At 36.2% G+C, this 26,921-nt stretch overlaps 1 protein-coding gene across 4 annotated transcripts in view; it reads right to left on the reverse strand.

The window, feature by feature from the left end:
* The window catches only part of LOC145674440 (uncharacterized), an 88,742-nt gene that overhangs the window by 54,068 nt on the left and 7,753 nt on the right, over window positions 1–26,921 (reverse strand). For all 4 annotated transcript variants that reach the window (XM_081744500.1, XM_081744499.1, XM_081744502.1 and 1 more), the window contains exon 2: window positions 14,968–15,888. In XM_081744500.1, the coding sequence (XP_081600626.1) occupies window positions 14,968–15,888 (921 nt within the window). The remainder of the gene's footprint in view (window positions 1–14,967; window positions 15,889–26,921) is intronic.

The raw sequence follows: 26,921 nt of genomic DNA on the forward strand, positions 1-26,921 counted from the left end.
GTTTGTGACTTAATAACTCTTAAACCACCCGACAGCACTCGATCAAATTTTCAATATATATCAGGTTCGAACCTGGATTGGATTTAATCATTTCACTTTGAAGCTGCAACTTACGAGAGGAGAAGACAGGAGATATATAAAAATAAAAATGGAAGTGACTACGTGTATGACTTAATAACTCTAGTGGGGCCGCGGTAGCTCAGTGGTAGAGCGTTCACCTCCGGTACATGGGGTCCTTGGTTCGATCCCAGCTCCCACCGCCATGTAAGCTGTGTGGTGCGTGGGTTTTATCGGGATTCTCCCGTTTCCTTCCACTTTCTTCATTTCATCATCTCATTCATCTCTCATCATAACCGTCTGCTTTAGCCTAGCCGGCATATTCGTGCGACGTAAAACTTAAAGATTTCATTTCATTTTTTTAATAACTCTTGAACCAACCGACCGATCTCGAACAAATTTTCAATATAGATGAGGTTCGGGCCTAGGATGTTTATCGCTTCACTCTGACGGTGAAACTTAGAGAAGGGAAGATATTTTAAAATGACTGAAAAATGACCGATATTACTGTCAAATCCATAGTTTTGCCAGCCGCTGACATGAACAGTGACACTTCTGATGCTGTTTAAATCCAAATTCAGCCATTTATGTCCAAAATGAAACGTATTCTTCCCATTGCGCATTGCATAAAGAGCCACTGACTAAAAAATATGAGTAGTTAAAATGTAAAATACGGCCGTCGACTATGTGTATCTTATAGTTTAACAGGTTACTAATATGAAAGGCGGCAAGTTAGTGTTGTGACAAACAAGCACTAACTTGTATAAAAATTATTATTATTTCCTTTATATAATTTCAGCCATCTCTGGGCCCTTCGTATGTAACTATTCTCTTGCTACTCTTCTGTCCTTCCACAATTCGCCTTCGAAAAGAACTTTCTTGGAATACTAGAACATGGGATCACCTAAAACTCTTTCCATTTTATGGCATCACTTCTAGATCCTCACATATCTTGACTGATACACTTCAATTCATGAAAACTGAATTTTTAATACCATCGATGGAGTACACAAAACTTTAAAACAGAGTTAAAATTTCAATATTCAAAATAACACTGCACCCTCTTTGTAGTTACGGAAGTTGTATTTTATGTTTAAAAGTATAGCGTTACTAGTGTGAAAATATCCCAAGTTTTATAAAAATTCATATCACTGCGAAAAACCACATATTTCCACTGCTTTTCTTTACCCGCAATACCAACTTCGCTGACGCACTCTCGCATGGCTACGCCGCCTTCTCCCTGCCCTGACTCAGTTAAAGAGCTTTCCTGCTTTTTAGTGGACACCTAGCACAGATTGATTTGCTTTTCCGCGTGCAGGTTTACTTTTGGCGCACCACTCGAAATAATTGTTGAAAAAATACAATTATTTTAACTAATATTCCTCTTCTTCTCACCTAAAAGATTTACGGTGGGCAACATGAAAACACCTCACTTGGCATAGAGAAAATTCAAGAGGCCACCACAGGTATTCGTTGAAAAATTACAATTCTTTTATGATTTGCGTATAAATAAGGCTCCCGAATTTATGGCATAGAAACTACAGTGCAAAAAACACAAAACAACTTGTGCTGGGTGACCAATAAAAAGCCAGAATGCCATCTAACCGAATCAGTTCAGGGCAAAGCTGCTGGATCCGCGCGATAGCGTTGAGGTGCATCCGAATGAAGCGGGCACGTTAGCGATGTTAGATTTACGTATAAGCAACGCCAGTGAAAAGAAATGGTTTTTAGCAACGATACGAGTCTCAATAGCACTTGTCATGGTTTCTAGTAAGGCTCTATTTTAATACAGCTTCTGTACACTGGGTAGAAATACACTGCGGTGGAAAATAAAATCTAATAGAGTCATCTTTCATATGCACTCACTTATTTTATCCGTCATAAATCACTTGCAATCCTTTTACACAGGCTCACTCGAACAGATGGTTCTACCAAAAAGAAAATTTATAGGTATAATACGATGTGAAATATTTTTCGTGAACGAATGAGAGTGTAAATGTAAGTAATTTCTGTCAGCGCACAGCATCACGCTGAATCATCTTTCAACGTTAGATTTACATATGTACACATACTACGTTAGATACACATATGTACAACTACACAAAGAAAGCTGGAGTCTGAGGATTGAAACGAATATATGGTGCATAAAAGGTGATGCTGCCAAAGGCTCTGGAACAATAGAGATTGCAGCTCTGTTGAGAAATTAGTAACATTTGTCAAGTTATAATTCTATAATAGTAATAATATGACAGAGTAATTTATAACGTCTGATTTCCAAATAAAAATAATAGCACTTGGAATATTTGACAGGAGATTCAACACTAAACTACTGGCAACAGCGCGGTCAGTGACCTTGGTTGCCTAGAAACAGTGTGACAGAATACTGTACTGATTGGCGAACAACCTTCCCCTTCGTTTTGTTTACAACACTTACATCTGTCAGATGCCAGCTTTCTTTAACCATCCAAGAGTTACATATCAGATTTGGTTAAAATACCTGTATTCGGTCTCTTTCTCAAAGTATTCCATGTCAATACAGGGTGTTTACTAAAATTCCAAAATGAAATTTCGTGACCTTTTCTTTACCAAACCATAAAATTTCGAAACATTCTTTAGCACTTATCTATGTTATCTCTACTTTCAAAGGCTGTTCCCTGGAGCGATAAAAACTTGGAGAGTCTTCTCACAGTTGAATAAACTGGTTAGATGCGTAGGTGGTTTCGGCAATGCGATGCGATTTGCATCGCTATTGCTCAATGATGACAGCAGAGGGACAATCTTACGAGTGAATTTTGGTACGAATTAGGCCGAATTCTCATGCATGCGATAGAACCATGCTTTGCTTGCGATTTGTAGCGTCTAAAGCCGATCATAAACATATTTGGCGGTGAATTTTGACGTTTTATAGAGCAAAATTTTCCAGTCTTTACTTATATTTATACAGATAACAAAAAATTTGTGACCCAAAAGCTAAATTTCTTGACTTTCATGACGTTTTTTCTGATTTCGTGACCGATAGACACCCTGCAATACTAACACCGTTTCCCAACTTAAACAAACAACTTACTGAGGTTTTATAGTTTCCAATAATGCCTATTTCTGGTTTAATGTGTCTATTACGAAGCAATAAGCGGCTAGTTACTTGACATAAATGTAAAAGTTTTCATGCACTCCGGTATTACGTTAATCTCACGTTTTGACGTAATAATCACTTTCTTTTATATTGTTCATCAATTGTAGTCTTTTTATACCCCATCCGTAACATAATAGTTTCTTCTCAAATAATACTCTGACCACTTTTTTCCTCTTTATCCCCATCCTCATTATTGTTCTTCTCTTTCCAATACCTATTTTTTGTCTCACCCACCTAATTTTCTGTTTTTCAATATTTACCCACATTACAGAATTCTGGTCGTTTTAAAATCTTCTTTCGTCATGTCTATATTTCGTTCTACACTACACTGTATTCCATATTAAACACTGAGAAAACTTTTCCGTAACTCTTTATTTAACGACCCACAAAACATCCTTTCCCTCTTTCTATAGACTGTTTTAGCTACTTCCCATTCACATTTCAAACCTTCAGTCGTGACTAAGTGATGACAAATTTGAAATTTTACTTGAAGTTCCACGGTTATGCTCGCTAGGCTAAAGGAGAAATTTTACTCGAAATATTTTATACGAAGCATCATGTTATAACTAGTGCTTCGACTTTTCCTTCTTCTCTCTACTATTATATTATAAATTCTACATTATTATTATTAGCATTTAACAAAAAAGCCAATATGACACATATGCTATCTATCTCGATAGATCTCACAGAGCTGAAAAAAAAAATATGAGTGAGCGTATAAATTCTTATGCATAGTTTACGAAAAAAGTGACTTTTCTTGTAAACCTAAAAATTAATTGTGCACGATTAAAATCACTTAACACGATGAAAATGTTATTGACGTGTACCCTCATCAAACTTTTTACTATGGAACTACGAAAATGGCAGTACACAATATGGTTACAGGGTGAAAGCAACGTGACGTACGTAACATGTTGACTCCCTTTTCTGACTTTCTTTGAGTGTAGCGGCCTTCAAAATGAAGATACCGCTTTATTTCTTTTTTTATTGGGCAGATAGGAAATGCAGATTTAAGGTGGTATAAAAAACACATCAATCAATTACCAAAAACAAATTGCATAAATGTGCAAAACGTCGTGACGTACGCACAATGAAATGGACATTGAAGTCAGACATCGAGAAGAAAACGATAAATTCTGCTCTGCTGTTGCATGTGTATGCTCGAAGAAAATTGCGTGTATAGGTGACTACTGCTATGCTATTTCTGCATTGTAACCGGAGTTTTCGATGCATCAGTATCTTAGCAAAAAAATCATAACTAGCGTGACGTACGCACATATTTCGTGACGTACGTAACAGCGTGCACTTTGGAAAAAAAAATGAAATTAAATTTTTCAGTTTTACGTCCCACGGTTATGCCGGTTAGGCTAAAGGAGACGGTGATGATGAGAGATGAATGAAAATGGTGGAATGAAGAAAGTGGGAGGAAACGGGAGAACCCCGAGAAAACCCACGCACACGGTGTTTGTCCACCACAAAGTTCACTTGGCGGGAGCAGGGTTTGAACCCAGGACCTCAAGCACCAGAGGTGAACGCTCTACCACTGAGCCACCAGCGTGCACTTTGGCTAGAAGAAACAATTGTGGAGTGGAGACTCAAAATTGAAAGTCTCGAAGAGAGATCGATTGGAAAGCCACAGAACAAATATAAATTACTGATATTTGTTGATGATAACGCACAGTCGTTTGGAAGTGGCAGACATCGCAAAATTCAACATAGTATGAAAAATATAAAAATGCGCATACAAATGTATAGTGTGTATTTTAATTAGTAATGTTCAAATCCTTCAGGTACTCGTGGGCAAAAGTGTAGCGATCTCGTTTCTCAAGGGGTTTTAGAAGAACTTCCTGGATGCGATTTCGTTCCACAGAACTAAAGTCATCTACACGTGGATGACAAAAGAATGTATCTTTTCCCTGATCACTTTCACGCATGCATTTCACTCGGTGCATTCCATCACTTTCAACAGCAGTTACGTGTTCCACATGTTTTATGTCGCGGTCCGACTACATACACCACTGCAACATAACTTCCGATTTTGATGTCAACATTTTGGGAGGGAAGCAATTTGTCTCTGACACTTTGCGAAATATTTTTCTCAGGCTCATCTGGATCTGAATATGTATCACTTCCACTGGTGCTGTAAATTGCAATGTGCAATTGGTACGAGTTTTTCAAGATTGGCACTTGTGTTTCATATATCACAGCAACAAACCTTTTAGCAGGAACAACGTATCTTACGGACTTGATTGATTTTAGTTGGTGTAAGTTCACGTCCATGAAGTGTGTAACAAAGGGAAAGTCGTAGTTGGCTGTCTTGATGCAATATAAAAAGGTATTCAATTTGTTGGGTATTTTTGAGAGCGACGGAATGAAAATCACTAGCGTTTTTCATTATTATTTTACCTTGAAGAACACGGAACCAAACTTCTCTTTTCATCTTTGCTCCAACTCCATCATGTGCTCATCTTCCATGATAGCTTTCGTGAAAGTTCCACTCTGTTGGTACAATTTCATTTAGTAGCTTTAGATAGACAATGGATTTCCGGTTTTTAAAATGTTGCCTCGCTCTGTCTGTCCTCAGGTGTATTTTTTAATGGGCACTTCCAGCAAAATCTTAAATCATTGAAGACAGCTACTTGGAAAGTACCATGGTTTTTCGTGTCAGATATTACTCCGTAACTTCGCTCTTCATTGTTGAAGTATGCTACTGTGATGTAAATAGTGACAGTAGGATCAGCTGCGTTTGACCAGTGGGCGGCCATAACTTCGTTTTGATGTTTAATTGCGTAATTTTCTGCGAAGTCTGTCTTCAAACCCACTTCATCTATATGAAGCCCTATTTTCATTTCTTCTTTGAAGGTGCTCAGCTCCTGGTTTTGTCTTCTTATGTTCTATATGTGACACCGATACACTAGTAACTGTTTCTCCATTTCTGTCACATATTGAAAGTCAAAATGAACAATTTCTAAGGTGCCTCTCTTCCACTGATAAACTTCAACCAATTCCTCACGATCTTCCGGTTCACGCAACCGACTTTGGATGTATGTTTTACGTTCGTACATGTCATGCACTTATTCTTCATACATATCTCACTCTCTGTATCGCATACACTTCCCTCAACAAGCACGTTCTTTGTCATTGGTAGCTCGTTCCATTTCACTTTGGCGCCAATCATTTTTTGAATGTTCTCACAATATGGACAAGCAAGACAAGTGATCCTACTTAGATACAGTAATGCATTCTTTGGGGTGAAGATTTAGGAAACTAGTTTAACTCATAGGTATATTTTTGCAAATTCGGTAATGAAGAGCTGATGTGTCTCGCTGATGTAAAACATCATGAATCTCTTTTGCATCTTTCCTTTTTCCCATCACTGCTGTATATGAAAACGGTATCCTTTTCCAAGGGAGCATTCGGAATATATTGTCACTCTTGTTGAAATTAATTACGGTTGCTTTTGCGTTGCTTCTTAGTACGATGCTTTTACATTGTTGTGTTTTCTTTTGTGCCACGCCAAACAGCTCCACTATTTTTTAATCACTCTGAGTTTTCTTCTAGGGCTATGCTAACGATGCAGCATTCTGATAGCCCATACTCGATCCAGATAGGACAGATTCTTCTCGGTTTCTTTCGCTGCGGACTTCTGCATGCGTATTTTTGTCTGTCGACGCACTTTTTGCCTTCGATGCTGACATTGTCTTTCGGTACTGCTGCATTCTATGCTTTTCTTTCTCATGAGTTGCTGCTTTTTCTTCTTCACTTAACTTCCCTAGCGTTTTCCGTTGTGGACTTCTGGGGCTAACTGGTGCCATATTTATATATGAAAGTTGCAGAAAAGAAATGACAATGGTGCACTTTCAACACACACCATAACTGAAATCAACGCTAAGATAATCCTGTCTCTAATGAACACGCAGCAGTCGATGCACTACTGCCATTTGTACTAACAATACTACTAGATTCAGGAACAATTAATATATATTGTTTCCACTGCTAAAAAAGGCTAGTATCAGGCATAACTAGACATTAATTGCCGTGACGTACGTAACAAATACCGTTATGTTACGTACGTCACGCATTCAGTTCGTTGGTCACGCACTTTATTGGCTAACCAGATGTCACAAACTTTTGCGGTAAATTCCTACTGTTAGAAGGTATGACCTATTTGAATAATTTAACGAATGAAAGTTGTCCACGCGCTTTTCATTGTACAGGATAAACTTAACCCCCTTTTCCGTGACGTACGTAACATAACACCACGGGTCTTCTCGATTTCACTGCAACTAGCGATGCCTACCCACATAGAGCTGATAATTTCTGTTTTGGCCTGGAAGGTAACGTTCCATAGACGATTTCTATGAAGAATGGTGAAAGTATTGCACAGATGCTCAGTGAAACAATAACTAAACTATGCACTTCCCTTTCATTTCACAACAGCACATTAATACACTTTCTGTTACAAACAAGCTGATTACTTTACAATAAACAACAATTTCATAAGAAATTCTGCAAACCATGTAATTACACTTCATTCTCTTTCTATTGATGTATAGCATGTTATGGTGGAAGCATTATGGTTTTTGCCCTTCAATGTCCTGAATTGTTTGCTTTTACCCTACAGCCAAAAATTAGCATTAACTCTTATGAAGGATTTTTATACATTTTTTAAAATTTGTTTTTAAGACAGAGAACTTTAAACTAGCAACACTGTTTTCCGTGACAGCGGATATTACAGTTCTCGGTTGTTTTGAGGTTAGTTTAATTTGGCAATTCACTATGAATAGACTCATACCGAAGCAACGTTTGCAAATTGTGCAAATTTATTTTGAAAACCATGGTTCAATTCGACAAAATCATCGGGCATTACGTGCATTTTGCGGTGCTGATAATCGTCCATCAGCATAATCGATGGTAATCTACAAGCCATTCTCGAAAAACCATTACATCCGGAAAAGATCAACGTTTGGTGCGCTCTATGGGCCGGTGGAATCATTCGACCATGTGTCTTTTAAAAAATTATGCTGGTCAGAACGTTAGTCAACGGTAAGCGGTACAGAGACATGATCACTAACACTTTTTGTGCCTCAATTGAAAAACATTAATGTTGCAAACATGTGGTTTTAGCAGGACGGTGCCACATGCCACAGAGCGCGCGCCACAATTAATTTATTGAAACATTTGACGAACGATTAATTTCACAAAATGGACCTGTTAACTGGCCAGGTATGAAAATTGGAAATCCTGGTTACAACATGTACGCGTCAGCTGCGGTGGGCACATGCCTGAAATTATGTTCAAACATTAATGTCATAAAATGGTCTGTCAAATAAAGCCAATTTCGTGGATATTAAAAACATATTTCCCTGTTTTATTTCAACATAAAGTTCTCCGCCTCTTAAATTTAAAAAAAAAAAAACCTTCAATTTTTGTTTCACTATACTATTGTCCGATAATAAGATATTAATTGATATATCACATCGAACTGAAAAAAAAAAGGATGCTTGACGGTAAATTCTCATGTGTAGTTTTCGAGAAAAATAATTTTTATAGCGCTAAAAAGGATGTTGTTCGACACCAATAATAATTGCTAAATTTTATTCCGCCGGAACAGATTATTTATTTATGTATTGTATACGCAAAAACACGTTGTTAATTAGCAAATTATATCTATTATTTGTCTTCTAACGATGACACACAGCCCTAACACTGTCGGATATACTAGTTGCAAGAATGAGAAGATAATCACTCAGGAGAACATAATCTCGGAACATAAAAAGAATATACTGGAAACAACGTATGACAGTAGAAACTGCTCACCTAGTATTTATGTTAAAAGAGAAAACAAAGTGAGCGACAAAGATACGAAGCTAACGATACTTTTGTAACAAGATTCGGAAAAGCTTATGCAATATGAAGAGCGGAAAGCACTAGGGAGAATAATGTACGAACTGAAAAATGAAAATGAAATCTTTGAGTTTTACGTCCCACGGTTATGCCGGTTAGGCTAAAGGAGACGGTGATGATGAGAGATGAGTGAAATGGTGGAATGAAGAAGATGGGAGGAAACGGGAGAACCCCGAGAAAACCCACGAGCACGGTGTTTGTCCACCACAAAGTTCACTTGGCGGGGGCTGGGATCGAACCCGGGACCCCAAGCACCAGAGGTGAACGCTCTACCACTGAGCCACCGCGCCCCCCAATGTACGAACTGAGTACGGGAGAAAACCAAAGGAAGAAATGTTTAACTATGTAATTTTTCGTTGAAAAATGAAACGTAAGGCAAGAAAGCAACCAAGTGATATCTATATATATAAAAGAGAACGCACAAAATCCTTTGTCCGCTCATCACGCTAATACGGCTGAACCGATTTCTTTCATTTTTGGGGGGTTGTTAGGATTTGGACCCTAGATGGTTTTTATCATATCACTTTAATTTTCAATTAGCAGTGTCTTGAGATAATTGACCAATCAGGTGTTCATACGTAGAAAAAATCCTTTGTCCGCTCATCACGCTAATACGGTTGAACCGATTTCTTTCATTTTTGGGGGGTTGTTAGGATTTGGACCCTAGATGGTTTTTATCATATCACTTTAATTTTCAATTACCAGTGTCTTGAGATAATTGACCATTCAGGTGTCCATACGTACAAATCCTTTGTTATTAGTTCATCATATAAAAATAAACGTACTTATATGCAACCCGCATGACCCTGTGACTCGGCGGGTTAACATAAATGACAGGCGCTATAAATCACTTGAAAGCGAAAAAGTAAAAATTATCTAAGTAACAAAGTTTATTGCGTTCCGGGATGACCGCAGCGAAGCGGGGCGGGTTGGGGTGACCGCAGCGAAGCGGGGCGGGTTAACATAAATGACAGGCGATATAATGTTAACATTAGTGCAATCTTCTATGGTTTTTATCATATCACTTGAAAGCGAAAAAGTAAAAATTATCTAAGTAACAAAGTTTATTGCGTTCCGGGGTGACCGCAGCGAAGCGGGGTGAACGCTGCTAGTCTAGGATATAAAAATTACAACTTAGGCTAAAAATTAAGCCCAGAGCGAGGAAATTTAGAATAATTAGGCTTATATCGGACATACCAATAATTTTACTTGAAATACTATGTAGAAGTTGTAAAGAGGAACTAATATAAACGTGTTGAAGAGAATAGTTTGGGCCAGGAGGGGTAAAGGAGAACAAAATCTTTGAAATCCTTCAGTTGAACGTCCCACAAATGTGCTCTTTAGGTTAATCGAGACGGATGATTAAGGCCAATGAACGATGAAAGAATTGGTGGAGTAAGATGGTGGGAGGAAATGTACCCAATAAAACCTCCATATTTTAAAAACATGTGAAACAAAAAAGTATTGCAGACAAAGTTGTTCATTCAAAAATGTAAAATGATATTTGAAGACATTTTGCAATTACTTTGCTCTGATTTGAATACTCTGTTCTACTGTGTATTGAAATGACACAACAATTGACACTAGAATTATTGTTAATAATACCAAATAAAACCTCAGATATTTAAATCAGCTGTAGCGCTGTCAGTGGGGCGGCGAAAGGAGTAGGACATGTTCCTTCAGCAAACCACTCTCTTGCTATTTTCAGTCGTCATTTTGGTTTGGTCAGGAGCTCGACGTGCGTATGCATCGAAATGGTTTTCAAAACGAGCAGTTCTGTCATTACAGCAAAAGTCTGCTTTTTCCGTGTAATGAAAAGATCGGAAGATTATCTTGTAGTGGGTCCTGAACAACGGGTTCAGCGTTGAAAAAACATCTAGCCAATCTAGAAATACTCGTATACCTGATAATACTGAGGCTGTGAGACAGTCTGGTTTGCAGGTGCCAAAAAGTTCTGCAAGGTAGCATGCTGCATCTCCTGGGCTTCCTAGTAGTGTTGCCAGATCCGAAGATCAAAGAGTAGCGTGTATGTGCTCCAAAAGTAGCGGATTTGAACTATTTGTAGCCCAAATAAACAGGAATGAATTATTTGGCAACTAATGACTCGTACTAATGAAATAATTTTTAACATGGGCTGGACATATTGCTAGAAGAAAGTATAATCGATGAACAAAAACAATTCTAGACTGGATACCACGAGACAAAAACAGGCTAGGAAACGTCCACATACAAGAAGGTGTGACGAAATCAAAAACCACTGGGGAGTAACCGGGAAAAGAATTGCCCAAAATAGACTTGGAAAGACCTTCATCCAGCAGTGGATTGATAATAGTTGATTATGACGATGGTGATGACTTTTATTAGATTTGGACCTCAGAGGTAAACTAAACCAAGTCATAATTTCGTAATTTTGCAGAAGCGAAAAACCGGTTCTTTAAGTAAGACCTATAGTACTGTTTTTCGAACTATACGAAGTAGTAGGATGCTTTTAGACTTACATTATTGCACCACTAGAAACAACATAGTCCATTAAAAAAATATTCTTAACTCAAAAAGTGACTTAGCATAGTCTACCTCTAAAGTTCAGATAAATGTATATGATCGGGTAAAAATGGATCCAAAATTTAACGAAAATCATACAGCGAAAAAAATACTTTGACTATTCAATCCTTCACGTCCAGCAAAATTACGAAAATACAAAAGAAACCTAGAAAATTAAGAATCACTTGTTTTGGCGAGAGAGACAAAATAGATACAGATAGCTCGAATTACCTATACACTTATATAAAATGTATGTCCATGTTTCGCAAGTAATTTTCAATCAATATAAAATTTCAACGTAATGAAAGCACGATTAGTTTTCTCGAATATAGATCACATGCACCGCTGAGAGCTCAAGAATAAGCTTAATCTATGTTTATTTTATCTATTCAACTAATAAAAGCTATATTCAACAAACAACTTTTTTTTGTGTGTGTGTGTGTGTTACACAAACCTAACAATGTTTTGTGATTTTATATACGAAAATTAAAAAGTGGCGTATTTTAAAGATTTACAGCCAGCAAATAATTAAAAGTAGCCCAAAAACAAGCATGTCGCCTAACTTGAAATTTTTGTAGCAAGGGCACTTGAAAAAAAAAAAAAAAAAAAATCTCCCAATCCTGCAACACTGCTTTCTAGAGAGAGTGTAAGAAGGATTTGAAATGAAATGAAATCTTTGAGTTTCACGTCCCACGGTTATGCCCGTTAGGCTAAAGGAGACGGTGATTATGATAAATGAATGAAATGGTGGAATGAAGAAAGTGGGAGGAAACGGGAAAACCCCGAGAAAACCCAAGCACACGGTGTTCGTCCACCACAAAGTTCACTTGGCGGGGGCTGGGATCGAACCCGGGACCCCAAGCACCAGAGGTGAACGCTCTACCACTGAGCCACCGCGGCCCCACTAAGAAGGATTTTTCTAAAAGACCAGCAGTAATTACAATCTGTTTTCAGTGCCATTTTGTATTTTTGAATAAATAACTTTTCTATCTGCAATCCTTCTTGTTTTATTAGTTTTTAAAATATATGGGAGGTTTTACTGGGTCACCCTGTAGAATAGTTCAAAAGTCACAACGTCGGTGAAACCGATCACAAATATAGCCTATTCATTATGATAATTATCGAAGCTTTTTGTGTAATATATCTTTGTTGAAATCGAAGGATCTAATAGGTTGGCTTGTTTTAATAGTGTCATCCTCTCATGGCCTCCACAAAGAAAGGGCTAGCCATTGCTGCAGCAAGGGGCCCCGAGGAGAGAACATAGACTATATACAAATCAATCGTTATTATGTAAATAATAAGGGGATTGTTTATCGTGCTTCAAGCTTCAACTGTCATATGTTCAAAACAACTGGTTACGGCGACGGAACCTAAGTTTGGCCACCGTGTCACGGGTTATCTGTGTTCTGTAGTGCTATATGACGGATGACTCCCAGCGAACGCAATGATGTCAATCCGTTCTTCCTTAGTTAGTGGCATCTTATTTTCATTGGTCCACCGGGCTGAAATGGAGAAGTAAACACTGCCACCGTTTTCACCATTTCGATGAAAACTTATGACACACACTGTATCAATAATAATGAACTTGTAATTGTTAATGACTGAAATGAAAGTAAATCTTAATCATCTTTTCATTAATTTGGCTATATAAAATATAGGAGGCATTCGTACAAATTTCATTGCTATTTTTTTTTTAATGTGTAAATCTACATTAGAAGTTAAACTTAGCCCATTTTATTTTCTATTAGTTGTTATAGACTTTTTTCACACTTGTCTTTAAAAAAAAATACTTGTTTTAAAAATAAAACGGAGCCTCGTGTATTTTTATGTTTTTTTTTTTTTTATTTACAACTCTGTCAATGACGCAATACATTAACGTTCTTAATTAGATTGACTGAGTGTTTTCCGTCATTGTAGAAAAGGTTATGAGCAATAGGATTAACCCATGAAGAAAAATCTGAATTTCAATCGAGATTTTGCCCGAGGCGTTGTACAATAGTTCGTTTGATTACATAATTTGAAATTTAATCTCAGCACCCAAACTATAGTATATGAAACCTGGACCTTCAATATAACGCACAGTTCGAACCTAGGACTACGCGTCAGATATTCGTGAGTGCAAGTAAGTAATACTTTAGTAATGGACAATTTTGTCAATATATTCTAAACTAAGAAAAAGGTATTTAAAGAAACTGTGAATAACTCAGATATTTTTTGTCTGTTGCTTAATGCATTGTTAACTTAGTTTATACATTGAAATTCATCTGTGAATTACACGAGACATCTGCAAACGAATATTTCTTGTATCTGGTAATATTATGACTGACTGAAATGTTATAGGAATATATATATATATATATATATATATATATATATATATATATATATATAAACAATTTATTCTGCATTTACATTGTTTACAAAATCGAAGTTTCTTTCAGTACCGAGACTATCTATGACGTGGGCTTACAATATAATACAGAATCCGATCCACACGTGCTCCCAATAGGAAATCGAATTAGGGTCTCACTATAGATTTATTACAAAATAAAGCAAATAGCCAATATTTATAACGCTATTGCCAATCATGATCTTATGCTCTGTATGAATACTATTACATCATCCTGAAAATGCGACAATCTTGTACAGATTATAGAGAGACTACTCACAATTTTGCATGGCCAAAACTTTGGAATTTCTACAACAATGTTATCATTTATTGTGCTGTGATAAATGATGTAAGATTTGGATTTGTGATTAAAAATAACTGCGAAGGTTGTAGGAAGGGCAAAATATAATTGCTTTATAGAAACATTAGTTCTCTAATGCTTCACTAAGTCTTATTTTAAAAGTCATATTAATAGAATCTCAAGAGGTCTATTCAAATATGACCAAAACCACGGTAAGCAACCTGGTTCGTCACTGTTGCAGTAAAACGCTTCATTTGTTTCACTTGACAGAATTAATTCTTTCTGCATTTTGTTAAAAAAAAAATCCTTAATCTACTAAAAATACTTGAAATTTCTTTGCAACGAGTAAACACTTCCGAACTTAAAGCAGCAACTGTACGAACTACCTTCTGGTCAGCAATATCGGGATCATGAATAGTTTAAGTACTTTGCTAATAGCTATATTTTCCGGTTTATTGTAGTGGTTGGCAGCTACTATTAGGAAAAGAAGAAAATGTGGTGACTGAACAATAAAGTATTTGTATAAAAATAAATTAAATTTCAATTTTAACACAATAAGTTTAGGTAGAAACCAGTTTATCTAAATTTTTTAAAAAAAGCAAACAAATAAATAAATATCTTTGTAATAAAAATACTTACCGTATTTGATTCTTCATCTGCTAACGACGCCTGCTTGTTCAACACCAATTGTTTGGACATAACGCAATGATATAAAGCTGACTGCAGGCTAATGTTAGGCGATTTTAGGTCTGAAATATTATTATGTACACTGCGACTGTTATCACTTAAAGCTCTTTCTCTGGAACCATGCATTTCCTGGCCAGGGACTCCAGGCAATCGCACTGCACCACTAGCACCAACATTTGAGAAATCCGAATACAAGCGATCATTGTTTAAGATATCTACTTTGAAGAATGAACTTAGATCAGCTGCTTGATCTCCTTTGTATGTATAAATACAAAACTCGTCAAACATTCCATCCTCAACCTGATCACTAGATGCATCATCATCATCATGCTGATCCGTTGCACAACTATCACCTTTATCAGAATCATTTTCACTCCCGTATCCTTTGCCACCTTCCGCGTTGTCTGAGCCATTACAATCTGAAGCAGCGTCACGTCTCGCCAAGGCACTCATATCACATTCCTCTTTCGAGTATCTACCACAGACAGCACGCGCTTCTACACAATTGCTACCACTACTAGCTTGCTCAATGTCTTCTGTCTCTTCAACTTCACCAATTTGTATACGACCATTGTTCTGAGCAGGCATACTACGAACTTCATCATCTGTGTTATAAAGTTTTCTTGACGAAATACTATTATTTAATTTGGACGCAGCAACCGGAGAGCATTGAGTGGTTAATCTATTCGGTACACTACGAATGAAAGTTTTAATCTTTGGCCGTGCACCTCCAACGGCAACACTCTCCACGCTTCCCCAACCTTGTTTGCTTCCTCCATCCTGGGCAAGCTCTTCATTTACACAACTGCCGGTTTCTCCATTTGTTGAGTTGTCAATGCCTCTATCATTCTTTGCTTCATATTTCAAAGCAGCCTAAAAGAAAATAATAATAAAGTATACATTGTTGAGTGAAGTAATTTACAATGAAAAAAATATGATCCAATAATAAAATTATTCATAAAATCACTATACACCATAACATCGACTGAAATTTTAACTACTTTTAATTTTACTGGGACATAACTTAGATTTCTAATTGCTCTCTTTAACGCATCTGAGTCTGAATGTCTTAGTATTCATAATCACTGGTCTCGTGAAGCTTACAATAGTTTTCCGAAAGTTCCAAAGAATTTCACTTTTTTTATTTAATGTCAATATAACAAACATCAAAATAAAAAGATGAAACTCAAACTGATCAAATGTGATGGTTATTGCAAATTTTCAAATTAAAAGAATATTAGGGTACTAATTCTACTCTTTATACTTATGTCAATTTTGGAAAATAGCTGATAATGCTACTACATATATAAACGAATGAAGAAGTATCTACCTGAACTAAACTAAAATTAAATAAAATTCCGTACACAACTTTTTGTAAATTACAAGTTCCAATGAAACTGCTAATTTATAATCCATCAAAATAAGAATAAACAGCACATCAGAATTCCCGAATCTTGGTTTCAGAATATCCCCTTCAAACGCATTCTCTACAAACTAGTTGTTATTCAAATACGACTACATGAAAATAAAATATTTCATCTATTTATAGCTTAGTCACTGCTAAAGCAAAGGAAGAAAACGTTGGCTTTTCTAAAAATAATACTGTTTCTATATAGATAGGCAGAACAAAAAAGTTACAAGATAATTCCAAAATTCAACAGTTTTACACAATATGAAATAATCTCCACCGTCCATCCTTTGACAGCATACAGAAATAAGTTTTTTTTTTTTTTTTTTTTTTTTTTCGGAGCGTCTCGCTTAACGTATTACAAAAACTACTACCAAGGTATCCGTAATTTTCCTTTACAAGAAATAGTTCTACCAACACCAAAATATATACTAAAATCAGCATGGATATAAAATCTAAATATCTGAATCAATTCTTTAGTAAGATTTACGTAATTCCCTACCAACAATTTCTAAATTTACTTGTTTCGAATACATAAACTAAATTCTTCCTTATATATAGGCAATGTATGCTTGGGATTAGCAGAAGAAAATTCCGCTACAAGTACCATCTACCATTCACTATTATTAAGTATTGAAACTCAACTCAAACAAATGGAAACCTAAACACGAAACCCGACATAAACAACGCAATCATCCGTACGAAGTAATTTGGATATAAAACTCTGCACATTCTCACAACTTGAAATTCGGAATGAACAAAATATCGGGGGGAAATATTGATCTAAAGCAATTTAGTTTTATTTTAGTTATACAAACGATAAGAAATAATAATAATACACATAATTCTTAGTCATTCGAGAATTGAGAATATCGTACCTGAAATCTATATGCTTTTTCTAAACAAGTGTAAGTATCAGATAATGCATACAAACCGGAAAAATAACAAAAATAACTAGAATAGCATCAATAAGTGAAAATAACATTATAATCGAAACACGCCCGGAAATAGAAAATTAGTACAAGGATAAATAATCTCCCCGTGCCTGACGGGATCTACTGTATTCACTAAACAATATAACGAAAGCAGTTCTGTTACAAGTTTATTAGAAAGTAACATAACCGTAAGAAGCGTTATCGAATACATCTTACGTGTTGACGGACATAAAATGAAATGAACTTTCCGTTGTGTGAATAGTAATCTCCGGAACAAGCGAAGAAAAAAAATGGAAGCCTACTTCTTACGCAGGGTTGGCAAAAACCACGGTTTTTATTGAACAAACCACAAAAACCATTTTTTTAAACCCGTTTTTTTTCTTTGGTTTAAGTAATCTGCTCTACGTATTTATATTACATATGGACCGAAATAGGTTTGTTTCGTCTTGGTGTTATTATGTAACAACGGATTATGATGGAAGCGGTCACATAAGCTTAAAGCGGAATCCAAACCGCTTCTCGGCTTACATCAGAGAGAAATTCTTCTCCATTTGGACTCGAAACCGGGACTAATTGGCCCAATGCAATGAGTCTGCCGTCACACTCACTGTAACGAATAGTCCCAATAAATGCATTTGTATTTATTACTATGTATTAAATATATTGTGAGAGCACAATGATTAAAACTCTGTAAAAACAGAGAGATAATCTGTTGTATATTAGCCTGTGTCTGAAGTGTGCTGCCATCTTAAGGGCAATTGCGGTACTAGAGCCGGAACTTAACCGTGCCGTACCGATTTTCAATCACTGGATTTTCGCAGGTAAGAAGTAGGATTACGTTATTTACTACTTCTATTTAGGTCTCAATTTATGTTGTAACTAATTTTTTTCTAAAATATATGTGTAAATGGGAAAGGAAGTTCTACGGTACCATTCCAGCATAAAAAGGCCTCATTTAATTACATGTTTAGTCTTATTAACCTTCAAAAATATTGCTACTCTTTACTTGTCGCGAGGCCCTTTGCTCACGTATCATTTGTCCTCACTTTCACATTCTATTTCAAGTGGTATTTAAATATTAAGTATAAAAAAGAATATTTATGGATAAGAAGTATTTAAAGAATACAATATATGAATTTCTATTTCTGAACCTCGTTTATTACGGATCACCTGTCGTTGAAAGCAACGAACAGGGCTGTCTTGTTATTCAACGTGTTGAAAAAAAAAATCATTCTTTTACTTGTTAATAAATATTTGTTGAGTTTCAAATTTAGTTATAATTCACACGATATATACTGATTGTGACCTGTGCTGGCTTCCGTCAAATTTTCAAAATTTACTAGATGGCTTGCACACTATATCACGAAGGACTCCTGATAAAAATACGTTGTCTTGATCTTTACATACTTGTTAATTTAACTGTCAATAGTCATTTCAGAAGGACAAAAAGATACACAGTTGCACAAATGAAACTATTATATAGAATTATATACAAATCGGGAATCTCCCGCCTTAGCTAATGGGGAAATCCTGTCATTGCTTGGCACGTAAAATTTTATGGTCAATGTATCATAATCAGTACGCTAAAACAGGGGTATTAAATTACAACTTTAGTATTTAGATATCATTCAATTAAATTAAAACTGAAAGTCCAATCCAAGCTAATGTTGGAAGCTAAGTAGGCAGTCGATAAATTCTGCCTATTTCTATCAATATATTTAAGCAACCTTGGTTTCTTTATAAAACAACAGGCATTCAGGCAAACAGAAATATACAAGTTGGTCTCGTTTCGTATGTTTAAACTTATCATCCTTATGTAATACCTAGGTTATTAAGAAGACTTTCGCTTAAAGTGACATTCGAACCGCTACTTGGTTCACACTTGAAAGAAGGGTTGTGGTTCGACCGAGAACTGAACATGGGATGCGTTGATTAAAAGGTGAAAAGGAGATAAAACTAATGCAGACGGTTTGGCATGTGCAAACGTCACCAGAAAGTTCACACGATTTAAAGCATTTTTCGTTTTTTTTTTCTTTTTTTTTTCTTTCTTTCTTTAATTTAAACCTTATAAGAAAAGCTGGTTTAAACCAGCCAATCCTGTTCTTACGTAAAACTATAAGCAACTTTTGGTAAACTGTTGACTCTTACGTAACATATGTTGATGTATGTTTTGTATAGTATAATCAAGAGTGCAGCGTACAACATTCGTTTCTTTGCGTTTCTCAGAGTTACAAAGATATAAATCTTATCATAGATATCCAAATAAACGCAGATACTTTATATAATACGTGCCGGAATACAAATTGTTCTTAATACTCCAGCAAAGAAATAAACAGATATGTACTAAGACAGCACTGCAACAGTATTTACCTTCAACGTCTCAGGCAGGCAGTTCTTGTCACAACACTGAATTGAATTTGCCCTGGGTTCATAAATTTACACTAACCCACTCATTCTATAGCCTATGGAGCCTCGAGGGTTCAACGCCGCGTTCAGAAAAGTCCTCCATTGACTTCTGTCGGTAGCCAACTGGATCCAGTTTCTATTTTGTATTCCTATTTCTGCGAGATTTATTTTAATAATTTCCTCCCATCCGCACACCTAGCTCTTCCTAATGGTCGTCTTCCGATTGGATTTCCAGATAAAATTTTGAAAACGTTCCTACTATCTTTCATTCTGACTACATGACCTGCCCACCTGAGCCTTCTAGTCTTGATAACCCTAATAATGTTTAGTAAACGGCATAAGTTTACACTACTACGTAATTTTTCGGTGCAAGTTACTTAATTGAGCTTTTCAGAAACATTTACGTGATATTCAGCAAAGATGTAAAAAGATTGTAAGTACAAACTACATTGCAACTACTGTGTGGAAAAAGACTGAGTTTCATTTGTAAAGTCGAACCGTCTAGCTGCTGAAGAAAACAGAATTAGTTACTGAAAACATATTACGAATATAACAATCCTTTTAGGATTGCCGTGGGACATCAGTATTAGTTAATCTTAACAAAAAGTGTCAGATTGTACCTGTGTTAAAGTTAAAATATTACGAACGTCTTCCTGCTATTGCCTGATTAGGTTTGTCAAGAATGAGAAACATCTTAAAGGAGTTCTACTATTAAGAAAAAAATTGTACTTAAAACAAGGAAAATCTTGAAGTTACAGGCATGAGAATATTGTGGAAATGAAGAAGTAAAACAGTCACTTTAGTTCAAGGAAAATCTTGAAGTTACAGGCATGAGAATATTGTGGAAATGAAGAAGTAAAACAGTCACTTTAGTTCAAGGTTGCTATGAGACTGAATTTCCTTTACAGGCTACTAACATGTGCAGAAAAGCGAAGAATGGGCCTTTACGTTGCGTAACTTCTTATATGAATACTTACTTCCGTATGAATATTATACTCTGATTAAATTAAGAGATGAATTGATAGTTCAAAAACATGTTCGAAGTTGATGGTGAAGGGAATATATGTCACGGGTGTTATTAAGGTCACAAAGAGAAGGGTCAATCAGAAAGTGATTATGGTAGTTGCAAGCGGGTGGTGTCTTCAGGAAGAAAGAACAATATTTTAATGTTGCCGTCCTGTAAAACGTGTTCTGAAGTACATGTCAACTGAGATGGAAGGAATCCATCTGTGCATGAAATGAATTTCGTTGTCGTTTTCTTATATTTATCATTATTCTCTATATATAATCCTATATATACTTATATCTGTATGTATCCTCGTGTGCGTGTTGTGAGTGTGAGGAATATATTTTAAAACATAGTTATTGGATCGGACGAGATTCTTCGCGGGAAACGAACTAGGAAAATACTCAGAGGAAGAACACTTTCGGAAGAGGTGTTACTATGAAGTTATTCGGTTCGAGATTACTTCAAACAAGAATGGGGCAATGAAGGGCCTCCTATTCCAATAAGTAAAGTACTTGATAGAACTTCTGCTGTTACAAAAATAAACAAAAGCACCATTGTAAAAATTCGGGAAGAAAAGTTTGAAATAAAAGACAATCAATCAGTGTCTTCAAAATTAGAATCACCAGGGAAAAAAAAAAAAGAGGATAACGTGCAAATGAGTGAAAAATTTGGATAGTTTCCAAAGAATGCTATTAGACGACATGTTTATGCTTATTTGAAAAAGAGAGAGAGAGAGCACTCCACAGCCAAAATTGTACTCGCCACTTAACCATGGCAGGAAGAGTTCACTTAGAACAATGGTTAAAAATTTGGGATTTTTATACAAGAAAATAAAAAATTCTTATAAAAAAGCCGGAGATATTCATGGCAATATACATTTCTTCGGGAAATACTACAGCATAATTTTGATCAAATAGTGTAGTTTGATTAAACGTAGGTCAACACCAATCACAGTGTTAATAAACGATGGACCAACAACAATCTTGAGGGGACAATGAGATTGCCACTAGGTAAAGAAGAAAGGATTATACTTCTTCATGCTGGTACATTCACTAGGTTCCTCCCAAACTGTTGTATTCTGTTCACCTCTTAAAAAGAAGATAAACTATGAATCAAGATACATTTCTTACATGGTTCCAGGAATCACTCCTTCCCAACCTACTACACTGTCTATTATTATAATGGACAATGCTAAATATCAATCAGTGGTTTTAAACAAGACTCCAACAATGGCCACAAAAAAAGTGATATCATCCAATGGTTAATTCAATAGCATGTGCCAGTATGAGCGGACCTTAAGAGTCTTCATCCCGGCGAAATTAAAATACCGCTAATTTTACTGTAATTACGTGATATCTTCAAATAGATAAAAGATAATCGAAATCTGGAACAAGAGCGCCCTAGACAATATTATTTTGCGTGAGGTACCGTTATCACAAGTCACCTAGTGGCTTTCCGTTTTCAGCTGTTTAGAAACGCGAAAATAAATGCCGATTTTCAAAATAGCTCGAAATCGAAAGGGACGAAAGCAGATAAGTGAGTCGTGATAACGGTTTCTCATGTAAAATAATATTGTCTAGGGCGCTCTTGTTCTACATTTCGATTATCTTTTATCTATTTGAAGATATCACAGAATTACTGTAAAATTAGCGCTATTTTAATTTCGCCGGGATGAAGACTCTTAAAAAAAGCAGAATTGATGGAGCTTGTTCAAAAACGCAAGCTTCAGTTATTCCCACCTACGTCATAAACAAGATCGCTACCGAAAATGGGCATAAAATAGTTACACATCCTCCTTACCACTGCCATTTTAATTAAAGAGAACTGATATAGGTACAAATCAAAGAGTAACAACAAATATTTTATTATGTCTTCTGAAATTAACACAGGAAACCACAGCTTCCGTTACACCGGGACACTGCAGAGATGTATATCACAGTAAGAATATCATCAAGCAATGTGGAAAATGGTGGTGTACTGAAGGAAGGTATAGAAGTAGTACTGGTAGTTCTTCAAATGAAGATAAGGAAAGCAGCAGCGATAATAATAGCAGGGTTTGCCCAAGCAGGCCCAGCCCGAAGAAACCCGCTGGCTTTTTCGGGTCGGACCCACCTGAAAAAAAAAAAAAAAACTAGGTTTTTAACCTTTTTGTTAGTATATTATTGGTACAACTAAGGTGATCACATTGAAAGTTATTTTTATCAGATTTTGAACTTACTTTGGGCGAATTAGATGCTTTCACGTTAAGCTAAACAACAACATTCAACATAAGACCTTTATGAAGTTCTGAATGCACTGAATGAATGAATAAAAAAAACTCACCTTAGCGTGAGATAATTATAGAACAAATTAATGTATGGATTATGCTTATAGCCTATTTGAAGTAAAATATGCAATTTTATATTTTAGAAAACACTATCCGTGAATATTGTGCTCCCTGATTCGGCGCCGCCGAGGGATGTTATCCTTCACACGTTGACGGGTTTAAGGTCATAGATGCAGGTACTAACAGTAAATATGTAAATACATTAGTAAAACTATTAGTATTATTTCTTATCTTTGATGGTAACAAAAGTATTCAGTAAAATTCGGTTCTCCAACAATAACAGTTTAGTTAAGTCATTTGTTCTACTCTTCAAATAAGCATTCTGTAGAATCAACACCAGCAATAGCGTAAAAATTCATGTCAAAATTAAGAAGCTAAATGCTCCGAGGTCCGAACACTACGCAACGCTTACTATTTCACGTGCTGAATTCACACTTCAGCATTAATGGAAGTTTCGTTGTACAGAAAACAGAGCTGCATTTTCAGGGAAAACCCGTTGTGAAAGAAGTGTTCGGGAAATTCCCGCAATTGAACCCACAAAGCATCGGAAGTGGATACTTCAAAACTAAAACTATTTATCTTACGCTGGAAGATATTTTGTTTCATTTCAGACATTCTGAAACATTTACCTTATAAAATATGAATTATAGGCCTATCTTTGTTAATTGTTTTAAATTAATTTTCGGAAAAGAACCGTCTTGCAACAAGTGCGCCGGAAATTCCCGTAATTGAAAGCATAAAGCATCGAAAGTGAACTTCAACAATAAAACCATTCATTTTACGTTGAAAAATATTTATTTCATATAAGACATTTTGATGAATTATGTCTTTGTTTCAAATTAATATAGCTATTTGGTATTCATATTTGTCGAAAGTCACCGAGGCTCCTGGGATGACTCGATCTATATTTGTTCGTTTGTCTGCCTGTACCACACAGTGTTCAACCTTCGGTCTCTTAAATTTTCAGGATACAAGCCGGAGACACACTAAATTTCCTGTATAGATTCTTGCCGCCATACTAGCGTAAAATTATAAAATTACGCCTTAAAAAAAACATATCCACGCTACAAAACGCAATTTTCGGTCTTTCAAGTTGAAATTTTTAGAGTAGAAGCACGAGAGACTAAATTACCTCTATATATTTTGGGGGCATAACATTTTAAAATGGCGGCTATTTTTCAAAATAGCGAGCATCCATGCTACAGGGTTCAATTTTCGGACTTTTTAAGTTGAAATTTTGAGGGTAGAAGCACAAGAGATTCTAAATTTGCTGTATAGATTTTCTCGGCGATCCAATATAAAATTTCAAAATAGTGGCAATTTTTTTAAAACAGCAGTTAATAGAAAATTGTTGCAAGATGTGACAATGACAATCTTGAAATGTAAATCATATTTTAACATTTTTACCCCAAAGACATTGAAATATTTAGAAACAACCCAATTAAACCCGAAAAAACCCACATGCGCCCAGGTGGGTGGGGTTTTTTGAAACCCTGCAGCATATTGAAATGAATTTTGATGGTAGTGTAACTATTTACTGAAGCGAACACAAGAATGCAAATAGAGCAGAAATAAACGGCAGTAACTTTCGGCTTGTACAGGATTTTTCAAGAAGTTATGAGACTGGCCGCCGAGAGCGCTCTCAATGGGTGGTATCGGTGGTGGGGGTATTACCTAAGCATCGCATTGCGCGACTGTCGCTTCTGAGCAGTGAGAGATCGGTAGTTGCGCAAAGTGTGATTTTTTCATCTTGGTCACGGGGTAGAAAGCGGAAAATGGAGCGGCAATACGCCATTAAATTCTGCGTTCGGTTGGGCAAAAGTGCTTCAGAGACTCTTGCCTTGATTGAGCAGTCCTACGGAGACAACGCCATGTCGAAAGCCCAGCTTTTTCGCTGGCAAAAGGACTTCAAAGACGGACGGGAGACAGTTCAGGACAAAGATCAATCTGGACGCCCTTCGACGAGCTCTGCGGATGAAAATGTGTCAAAGGTGAAAGAACTCTTGGACTCTGACCGTCCGTTGAGTTTGCAATTAATAGCGGAAGAACTTAACATGTGCAAGTCAACGGTACAGAACGTTGTAACCGAGAAATTGAAGATGAGAAAGTTTGTTACCAAAAGTGTTGAGTGATGAACAAAAACAACGACGAGTATACGTGTGCCGTGCAATGGTGCAGGTTGTGGAATGTAAAGCAGACTACCATCTTTTCCCCAAAGTGAAAAATGCCCTGAAAGATCGCCCCATTGATGATGTTACCGCCATAACCAAATCTTTAAAAGGTATTTCGGAAACTGACTTCCAGGCAGGGTATGAATAATGGAAATCGAGCTGGCAGCGGTGCATCGACGCCCAAGGGACCTATTTTGAAGAATTTTGAGATCTTAAAATCGAATGAATAAATTTCTGTTTATAGACTCAGTCTCATCACTTCTTGGACAAACCTTGTACGTTAGTAATGGACGTGTGCGATGGATGTAATGCAAACATACATTTTTTTCTTTAACACAGCGTATCAGCTGTGAAAGATGCTTTCTTAGAAGGATCGAAATTAACTGTGGAGAAAATATTGGCATTTGTAATACATCGGTGCGTTTTGAAATATCCAAAATATGAAATAATAAAAAGTAAACTTGACATAACCACATCAACTGTTAGCGACTGGAGCTCGTATCGTAGAGAAGTGTGCGTGGCAGGGTTGGGAAAAACCATGGTTTTTTATTGAAAAAACCAAACAGCCAGGTTATTTTGTTTAAACCAGTTTTTTTTTTTTTTTTTTTTTTTTTTTTTAATAATTTACTCTATGTATTTATATTAGATATGAACAGAAATGACTGTTTCCCCTTGGTGTTACTATGCAACAACAAGGTTATGCTGAAAGGTGCCACATAAGCTTAAAGCGGAATCCAAACCGCTTCTCGACTTACATCCAAGAGAAATTGTCCATTTGGACACGGAACCGGGACTAATTGGTCACAAATGCGATTGCCGACTCACTCACGAATGACTCCTGATAAAAATACGATGTCCTGATCTTTACATAGGCCTACTTGTTAATGTAATTGTCAAGAGTCATTTCAGGACAAAAAGATAAACAGTTACACAAGTAAAAACATTATACCAGAATTATATATAAATCGGGAAACTCCCGCTTTAGCCATTGGGAAAATCCTGTTATTACTTTAAATGTATTTGTATGTAAAACTTTAAGGCCAACGTATCATAATCACTACGCTAGAACTGAGGTATTAAATTACAAATTTGGCATGTAGATATTCAATAAATTAAGTCAAATCAAATTAAAGTCAAATCCAAGTTGATGTTGGAAGCTACGTAGGCAATTCATAAATTTTGCCAATTTCTATCAATATATTTAAACAACCTTGCTTCTTTATAAAACAACAGGCAGTGATTCAATAGAAATATATAATTTGGTTTCATTTCGTATGTTTAGGTTTAACATCCTTACGAAATACCAAGTTTACAACGGAGAAGACTTTCGCTTAAAGGGACACCTCGAATCGCTACTTGGTTTACACTTGAAAGATGGATTTTGGTTCGATCGAGAATTGAACACGGGACCCCTTGATTAAAAGGTGAAAAGTAGATAAACGTAATGCGGATGGTTTGATATGTGGAAACGTCACCATGAAGTTCACACGATTTAAAGCATATTTCGTTTTTTTTTTTTTTTTTGTTTAAACCAGTTGTTTTTTTTTAAAAAACCTGCTGGTTTAAACCAGCCAACCCTGGTGCGTGGACTGGGCATTTCGAAATTCGCACGTATTTAGGTGGACACAGAAATTTAACCTCTTCCTGCATG

Source organism: Thermobia domestica, chromosome 17 (genome assembly GCF_964235325.1).
Source record: "Thermobia domestica chromosome 17, izTheDome1.hap1.1, whole genome shotgun sequence".
Taxonomy (NCBI): domain Eukaryota; kingdom Metazoa; phylum Arthropoda; class Insecta; order Zygentoma; family Lepismatidae; genus Thermobia; species Thermobia domestica.